We start from the raw sequence: 9,311 nt of genomic DNA on the forward strand, positions 1-9,311 counted from the left end.
CAGAACCGGTACCCATCCCTAATCATCAGATATTTGCATTAAAATGTTTCAGAGCAGAAACGCTTTCCAGACGTTTCGTTTATTTCTGCTGTAAAGTTGGATGTTTTAACGTGGGACTGACTCGCTGCTGGAGCCTCCAGTGGACATTAGAGGAACTGCAGTTTTTGGCTTAATTTTCTTAGTCAATGTTGTGGAGACATGAAAATAAAAATGTGGCATTTTTGAGCCAACTGAAGACGAGTTTTGGCATCCTGATATCTGCCCTCGCATCCTCCTCTGAATATCTCAGAGAACAGTCACAATTTTCTGCTAAAAATGGTATGAAAACGTGATTTCTTCTGCTAAAATATCTGATCATGCTGTCTAATGTTCATCTAAACACCGTGTTTAATCAAAGCTCAGTGGAAGTGCTCATGTTGCGTCTCGTTGACAGGAGCCTGGATGTGAATCCCGGTGTCTCTGCTGTAGAGCTGTGTGCTTTGTATACATACATTTCAAAGCAGTAATCCTTTAGCCGGCAGCCTCCTTCTTCGTTTTTCATAATTTAATGTCAGAGTGAAAGATGAGTCACCTTCTGTAAGCCGGACACTTTACTGTAGGCTACACCTTCTCATCAGCGAGCTGAGCAGAGGGTGACTCAGCTCAAAGTGACTATTGACCCCTGAATAATGGCTGCAGAAATTAGAGTTCACGCTTCATTTTGTTTTGATTTGTATTTTGTTCTCTGTCATCTTCAGCGGCCTGCGGGGGGTTTCTGAAGCTCAGGTTCAGAATCAGCCGCCCCCCACAAGCAGCAGCAGCAGCATTAAAATGGGCTGCTGCCTCAGTGAGGCCTGAATCATCAGCATGCAGCGCTCACTCGCAGCCTTCATGCAAGTACAATATGATTTAGCACCATTAAAACATTGAAATTAAAGCACTTCTCTTGTTGTTATTGTGTTACCCTCGTGGTTTTTATTTGTGCTCATATTTATGGCTTTGTTATTTTATGCTCCAGTAGCTTCATCTTACTTTCCTTCCTTTGTTCTCTCCTTTTTCCTATTTTTCTTCCTTCCCTTAAATGTCACCTGCATTTACTCAAAAACTGACAAAAGCATGAACAGTGAACAGCTTTTCAGTGGGTGGCAGGTCCGCTGTATCCCTGCAGAATGTGGTTATGGCTCAAAGAGACGTCGTCTGAATGCAGCATCTCCAGAACGCCCTGATCTCAGCATTAACGGAGGTTATCCGTGCCGGGTAGACTGCACTGTTGGAAATAGTTTATTTTGATGCTGTTTTTTTGCAAATTGTGCACAATAGCATTTATTTTCATTTTTCCCACAGTTTATAAAAATTAGTGTTTCTCAAAAATTAAACTATGAAGACAGATTTCCTGTGGTTGGAAACTATTTTGTGCAATTTTTTGTGTTTACAGTTTTGAGGGATAAACCTCTGAAATTTCTGTAACTATGCGTAGAAACCAAATGATTTTCAGGTTTTTGTAGTTTATTGCACTTTTTTCCAGTTTATCTAGTTACTATGGACTTAATACATATGTTATTAAAACTTGTGATATAACGGTTGTATTGATGTACAGCAACTTGAAATGCTCCAATAACTGGCACTGCAGCTGTTAAAAAGATAAAGATAATGTTGGACTTTAAAGAGTTAATTGTCATAATGTCCCACAGAGGAAACTCAGACTATCTTCAGCGAATCATCTGCCTCCATCTCACCCTATCCCAGCATCCTCTGTGGTCATCCTGCCTGTCAGCTCCATTTGCCCAGTAAATCCACCGTCTCTTCTGTGCACACGTCCAAACCGATTAACTTCAAATTCAAAATGAACCGCTATTTCTCCAAAAGAAAGATTTCCCAGTTCTGGTGTCTGATATTAAAATGATTTGCACATATCAGCATTTAGCACAGCGTCACGTTTCTGTCTCTGCTGCCTTCTGGCTCGGCCTCCCTCGATGAAAAGACTGTGACAGGTGTAACTTGTTGTCAGGTGTTTCCTTCTGCATGGATTGTCCACAGATATCAGGCCAGTGGGCATCTCCCATGGTTTAAACTGCCTCTCCACACCTGACAGTGAGGGCAGCCGACAGCAGACAGACATGTCTGAAACACGTCTCATTTATTTCCTTCGGTAGATGTAAAGTTACTGAGAGTTCTGGTATCTGATATTTCAGACCCTGATTGTTGAGCAGTAGGAACGTCTCTCTGTTACCAGAATCAACCCTTGAAGGCCATAAATCATAAATCTTTGCCCTTTTCTTTTAAGCATAAGCAGCGTTGAGGCTGGAAATGTGCCGCTGCCTGCCTCAGTCCTTCTCTCTGGATAACGGTCCGAGTATTTTGTTCATTTACTGAAAGGCGTGCCGCCGTGGCGTCGGAAACTCCCACAAGGTCTAATGAATCACCGCTCGCCTGCTGCGAGAGAGCATTTGTCCCAGTCAGATAAGAATATGAATTAAACATGTTCACGTGTGGAGGGCTCAGTGCTGGAGGTGATTTATGCCACTGCAGTCCCGCTGTGTGAGGCGCATACATGAAGCACAGAGGTGGTTTCGTTGTAGTTTCGCTTTCCCAACTTTGACTCTTCACAGCGGATCATCGTCCTCTCCCTTTTCCCGTTCACTCACATGTGCTTCATTTGTTTTAATCTCATTTAATATCCATGATATAATAACACACGTGTTCTCGGATAAGTGCAACCAGTGACAGAAGATCCATCCAGGTTCTTCCAGTTACCAAAGTGAAGTCTTAGTGGCAGTTGGCAAAGCAAGAATGCTTCCCAGCGTCTCCTGAAGGATCCCGATTAGCTCCCAGGCCAGATCCCCAGTGAGTGCTGGGTCCTAACTTCTCTGAATTGGACATGCCCAAAGAGTCTCCGAAGGAAGGCGTCCCGATCAGATACCCGAGCTACCTCGGAGGGTTCCTCTCCACTCTGCTCCGAGCTCCTGGAGAAAACTCATTTCGGCTGTTTGCATCTACTCGCTCTTCCGCTCATTCCCAGATCTCGTGACCAAAGTTGAGGACTGTAGAATGATACATGGGAAATAGGAGGCTCCGCCTACACTAATCCACCTGTCAGCCTCACCTTCCACTTTTCCTGCCACATGTGAAGAACAGACAGTGAGATTTGAACTCTTGAACTTTTCTTGTGAGTTTCAGAGACGCTAAAAGTGTTTTTGATCAGTCCGCAGTTCAAAGAAGTATGGAAGCAGCTTAAAGTGAATTATACACTCGATTGTGGCTTCAGAACGCCTCCCGCTCAAGTTCTATTCACTTCCATTCAGAAAGCACCATCTTAGTAGAAATACTAAGCCTGTCATTTCTTCAGCAAGCAATTATGGCCTCCATTGATAAATTCAGGCTCTCTAATATGTGTGCCGCTCGTCCTGTGGGACATTATTGGCCCATTAATTAGATTTGAAGGCTTACAGGAGGCTTTGCTGGTCGTTGGTTGACAGCTGTGTGACAGAAGTCGGCCCGGACGCTGTCCTGCCTCCAGCTGACGGAGCTGTTATTTAAGGGATTATTTCTTTCTACAAAGATGATTACTTTACCTGTTGTACTGTTGTTCTAGCATCACTCTGGTCTGAGGTAGAGAGGTTTGTCCTTTCAGACTGTGAAAGCTAACACCCTGCACCAGTTATCTGGTAGTTTCTGGATTCAACAGGAAATGATGGCTCTGAACAAAAGCTGCAACTCTGAGCTCTTCAGTGAAAACACCGGGTGGCACTCGGTCCATCTGTGGGCTGGATAAAAGCCCAGAGAGGGTATCATGTCAGAACGAGACCTCGTAAAGCAGAAGGACGCATGGGCTGTCAATTTGACTTGGTTTCAGTTCAGAGACAAAGAAAATCTTTAAGTCACGAATCATTGTTTTAAAATGGGGACGTGTTTAAAGTTATGGTCAGTTTAAGTGTTCAGAAAATAAATGTAAGTGAATGTAACGTCCTCTGAAGTGATGAAAACGTGTGTGTGTGTGTGTGTGTGTGTGTGTGTGTGTGTGTGTGCTCATCCAGCAGCTGCCAGCTCAGAGGAAGTAGTTTGAATTAAATAATTCACCAGCTGCTATTATACAACAATTATTACACTTCCATCAAAGCTCTGAACACACACACACACACGCACACACACAGACGTACACAACCACATGGATGCACATGAGGACTCACAGACACGGTGACCGGTGCAGTACGGGGTCCTCAGAGGCCTCACAGAAGCAGAAAGTTCAGTATTTCAGTGCGTGTGGATTTAAAACGATCGTAGCGAGGCGCTCGGAGGACAACTTCAAAGAGGCGTTGAGATCTGAATCAGGTGTGTCTGAGGCCTGACTCGCGCTCATTGATGAGGACGAGGACAGCTGCGCACAGCTGCACACCATCAGTTGCTGTTGTTGTTGGGGCGATCGTGGCTCAAGAGTTGGGAGTTCGCCTTGTAATCGGAAGGTTGCCGGTTCGGTCGTTGTGTCCTTGGGCAAGACACTTCACACGTTGCCTACTGGTGGTGGTCAGAGGGCCCGGTGGCGCCAGTGTCCGGCAGCCTCGCCTCTGTCAGTGCGCCCCAGGGTGGCTGTGGCTACAATGTAGCTGCCATCACCAGTGTGTGAATGTGTGCGTAAATCTTTGGGGTCCTTAGGGACGAGTAAAGCGCTATACAAATACAGACCATTTACTTTTTTCATCTCTGCCCGGATGGCTCATGCACGGTCGCATGCACTGCAGTTAAAACGTGTAGGCAGGCAGCTCTGCTCAGTGACAACACATTGTAGGGCACATGGACTTTTGCTTTTTGCCACTTGGACCCGAGCAGACTGTTATTTCCATTCGAAGCAAAGGATGGCCTTGTGTTACTGGCATGTTTTTAGAAAAGCACCAAGGGGAGAAAAGAGGAGTACAGCTGACAGCTGGGCTCAAATAACAGTAACATATTTCAGGAAACACCTCTAAGGAATATAATTTCACTCATTTTCCTCCTTTATTTTGTTCTTCCTCTAGCGGCTGGTTAATTCTGGATGTACTGACCCTGTTTCCAGCTGCTCCTGCAATGGATGACATATTAGTGACTAACCGTGTGTCGTGGATAGGCTGATCTCATCCATCAGGTCATCCTGTGGCTTATCCAGGTCCAGCTCGTGGGTGCCGCAGTCTAACCCTCAGTTTGTGACCGTAAATGAGGGTAAGCTTTGCTTTCATGCTCAGCAAAAATAATTACTTTATCCTCCGCTTCTGGTAGCTGCTGATGGTTTAGAGATTTTCTTTAATATCTTAACCAAAGGAAAACTTTGCTTCACATTTGTCTTTGAGCGATGCAAACACTGGAACAGAAAATAAACGCACCGGCTCTACTTGAGCTCTCAAAGGGCTTTTTTACAACATGACTCATTCGCTTTTTTCTGCGCCTGAGTGCTTTCAGTCTAACATCAAACACTCTGATGGAACCATCAGAGAGAAACTTAGACCTCAGTGTCTTTGGCACGCACAGCAACCAGGGATCGAACCACCAACCTTACCGTTAGTAGACGACCTGCTGCACCTCCTGACCTGCAGCTACTCACGACTGTGAAGTAACGACGAGGGTGAACCGAGCGGGATTCAAGCTAAGCAGTTCTCAACTTCCATACGAGTGACTGAAGCGGCTACAAATAAATGTATATGTTGATTGACATTTGACCTGGTAATAAATCAATTAGGTCACCTAGGCAACCAGAGCTTGGAGCTCCTACAGGTGACCAGCCTTCAAAGAGATGTACGACGAGTGAATCACAGCTTTAGGGCTCACGCTTGTTTCAGAGGCCTGGAAATATTTCCCGGTCCTCACAAACCGAACGGGCTCATTGTTCTCGTTGTGTCTGTAATTGCAGAGTTTAGCGTGCACGCTGCTCCTTACTGACTCGTTTCCTTCTCACAGTGAAACGTAGGCCTGCCAGATGCTGTAAGAGAGTTTGTGTTTGTTGCCCGGAGCTCAGATATGTTTCTGTTTTTTATTGCCTGAGCAGATGGGACAGGATGAAATCACATGAATCAGATTTAGATGTTTTGTTGCAGTGGAAGTTGTCATCGCCACAGATTTATTGCAGGGGAGCTTTTAATTGGATTGTAAGCAGTCAGTTTCCTCTCAGCTCATGGACCATGTGGCACTTTGTGTCTACATTTACACTTTGGATTAAAAGCAGATCGGCACAGAGTCTAAATAAGTTAGCTAAACAGCGGCGTTACAGACCAGCTCTCACATCAGAAACCCTGCATCTCAAATCTAAACACATGTGAGCATCAACAGCAATTAGCTGTCCAGTAAAATGATTGATTATAATACAAGAAAGACACGCTCATGCTGACTCGTGTTTCCTCTGTTCAGACTAGAAATATGGAAGAGCATCTGTGCTTTCAGGATATGATAAACTAGCTGCACTATTTTAACTCTTTAAAATGTTATTTGATAAATAAAACCATTATTTAAAATTATGTTTACAAATTTAGATTTTTTTTATCTCTACTTCTGTTTATTATGTTTATAGTGATTTAAATCTTTATCTTTGCCACATCAGTTTCACTTATTCTATCATATTTCTGACTCTTTCCTCGAAATCTTGTCTTTTAATCTCTTCAGCGTCACCTAATAATTCATTGTGTTGACTTATTGGCTTAAACAATGACCTCACGTGCTTTGTTTAATTGCAAATATTGTAATTTAAGCATCATGTGGTATGTGTTATGATTTGATGCTATATAAATAAAATAATGGAACTGAAATCTCACGATTCTCCCTTTTATGGAAAAATGTTCCCTAATCTGTCTCATGAGTGGTTCAATAATCTTAAATTAACGTTGGTCAAACGTCGTGTTTTTCACACTCAGGTTTTATCTTGACTGACTTTAATGTAACATCTTCTTAGTCGTGTTTTCCTGCTCGACGCGTCTTCGCTGGGGGAAACGGGCTTCCATAAATGCCCTCGGTGTTGGAAAGCTGTGGTCGGGCCGGCGTTTGCTTTTCTGGGCCCGGACTTGCTGGGAGAGGCTGCCTCGCTCTGAATTATTAATGACCTACTGTAGAGAACAGCTCAGCCTCCCCCCTCATTACCTCACCCGCCTCTCGTGTCCTCTCCCTCTGAAACCTTCTGCCTCTTATCTCTCCGTGCTGCTGTTCGCTCTTTCAACAGCCTCCTTTTTATTTTTCCATCTTTTCTTCTTCTCTCCTCTTCATTTACCCGCCTTCCTCTCTGCCTTTCCTCGCTCTCCCTCCAGAGGCTTGTGAGATTGTGTTATGTCACATTAAAGAGACAGGCGGCTGCTAAATGAAAAATACGACGTAATAAGACTCATCCGAGGAAAACTGTGGATTCAGCATCGATTTTGGATCGGTGTGAATTCGATTTTCTGGGATTTGGAGGAACTGGCTCCCCAGTTTCTCTCCGACATGTTCAATGTCTTCTTTTCACTCACCCTGAATCTGTTTTGTCCACCTTTTTTCGTTACACCTTTTTTCTGTGTTTTGAACTATTGTTCCAATAAATTGTGGTGTTTTGAGGCCACAGGAACATGAAACTTGATGTAAAAACTGAACCAGCTATTGGCAGCTGCATGTTGCTGCAAACCTGCTGATGTGCAGGAGTTATTGTTGAATTACTTGAACACTGAGGGAAACTTTAATGTGCGATTGTTCTCTGGGGCTGTAAGCACAGCCTGTTTTGTAATATTTGAACGGTTATATTGTTATGATCAAAGGTTTCCTCAGCAGGTCAGAGGGAGACCTGTGAGACCCTGCAAGGAGCGTGGATTTGAATCCAAATGGCAGCTGTCAGCTTATTGGTGGGAAGGTGGGGAGGGGCGGTGCTGCGGGCGGTGCTGCGCTGACACCATGAAACTCAAAGAAATGTCACATTCATCTGTCTGCAATTATTTTATAAACGTGTGTGTCTAAGGCAACCAACATGACAAAATAATTAGCACACCTTAGTCTTTAAGTTACACGACCTGGTTACATTTGGCCTGCGCTTCAGCACCATGGACACTACCACAGCTTTCTATTGTGCATATGGACTCTAGAGAAGTCTATGATGTATGTTTAATATGTTTCTATAATTGGGAATTAAGAAGGATCTACAGTAAGTCTGTTGTGGCTCTACTGTCTAGCAGGTTAGTCCTGTGTAACCGACCTCTTCTGTCCGTGTTTCTCTCAGACGTGGCTGAAGAACTACGGCTACCTGCTGCCTCACGACGTTCGGACATCAGACCTGCGGCAGGAGAAGGCCATGCAGTCTGCCGTGGCCGCCATGCAGCGCTTCTACGGCATCCCTGTGACGGGAGTGTTGGATGAGACGACTATCGAGTGAGTAATCGGGACGTTTCCGTAAAAGTGGGAAAGGCAGGGCACTCCTCGTGCAGGCGGGGACCGTTGCATCATAAAAGACATGTGGTGTAACATCTTGGCCAAACCAAACATGCGTATCATAAAAAAATGAGATTTCCATACCAGATCAGTCGGAGGTAGATTTAATAGCCTTCGGTGCTGTTGGAAAATCTGCTACTGTTGGTCAAACACGAAGGACGAGGAAAGGGGGGAAGGCGTGTTCACAGGCAGCGAGAGAGAAATCTGACAATCCTGTTAGTCAGTTTTCATCTCTTGGCACTGTTCAGAAAAGCTGTCATGATCATGTGTATTCAATAATCAGTAAATATTGTATTAATACTTTAAATAACTGTGTAAATGTTCCTTTTGTATGGCTAACACACAAACGACACACACTGTGTTATACTACATGATATTATTTCTTTGCAACTTTGCTCATTTCTCAATAAGTGAATCTTTATTTTTATTCACAGTCCAAAAAAATACTTTTGGTTAATCTGGGTTTTGGTGCTCCTCACTTCATCCTCTACCTGAAACAAAACGGTAGCTCCTGCGCCTTTAAGGCTCTGCTCCATGAAAGCCTGCTGTGTTCTGATTGGCCAGCTTCCAGAAACCTACTGAGGGGCAGCACCCACTGCCTGTGAGCTATGCTGCTTGACTTTGGTGTGTCTGTAGCAGTGAATATTTCCACTTAAGGAGAAACAGAGAAGCTTCATTTTCTGATCGCTAACGTGACCACCCACCAGTGTAACCAGTTTAAAGTGTTTGTAGTGGCGAATTTCTGTCCCAAGCTTCGAAAAAATTATTCTTCCACTTCTTAATGTGAGCTGTTCAGATTTATTTCTGACTCGTACATACAAACAAAAGATATCACGGTCAAAAAACTATTTGCTGCTACAGCGCACATTTCCATTGCCGTCCTGGCTCACTCTAACCTGCTACCACACATGCGCTGTAATGTTTTCTTACCC

General features: G+C 44.2%; 1 protein-coding gene across 1 annotated transcript in view; it reads left to right on the forward strand.

Moving 5' to 3' along the window:
- mmp24 (matrix metallopeptidase 24) overlaps positions 1–9,311 on the forward strand; it is a 70,512-nt gene that overhangs the window by 19,012 nt on the left and 42,189 nt on the right. The window contains exon 2 of the mRNA XM_005740890.2: positions 8,171–8,319. Coding sequence (XP_005740947.1) covers positions 8,171–8,319 — 149 coding nt within the window. The remainder of the gene's footprint in view (positions 1–8,170; positions 8,320–9,311) is intronic.

Source organism: Pundamilia nyererei, unplaced genomic scaffold, assembly GCF_000239375.1.
Source record: "Pundamilia nyererei isolate P.nyererei 1_Seehausen unplaced genomic scaffold, PunNye1.0 scaffold00105, whole genome shotgun sequence".
In the NCBI taxonomy this organism is placed as follows: Eukaryota; Metazoa; Chordata; class Actinopteri; order Cichliformes; family Cichlidae; genus Pundamilia; species Pundamilia nyererei.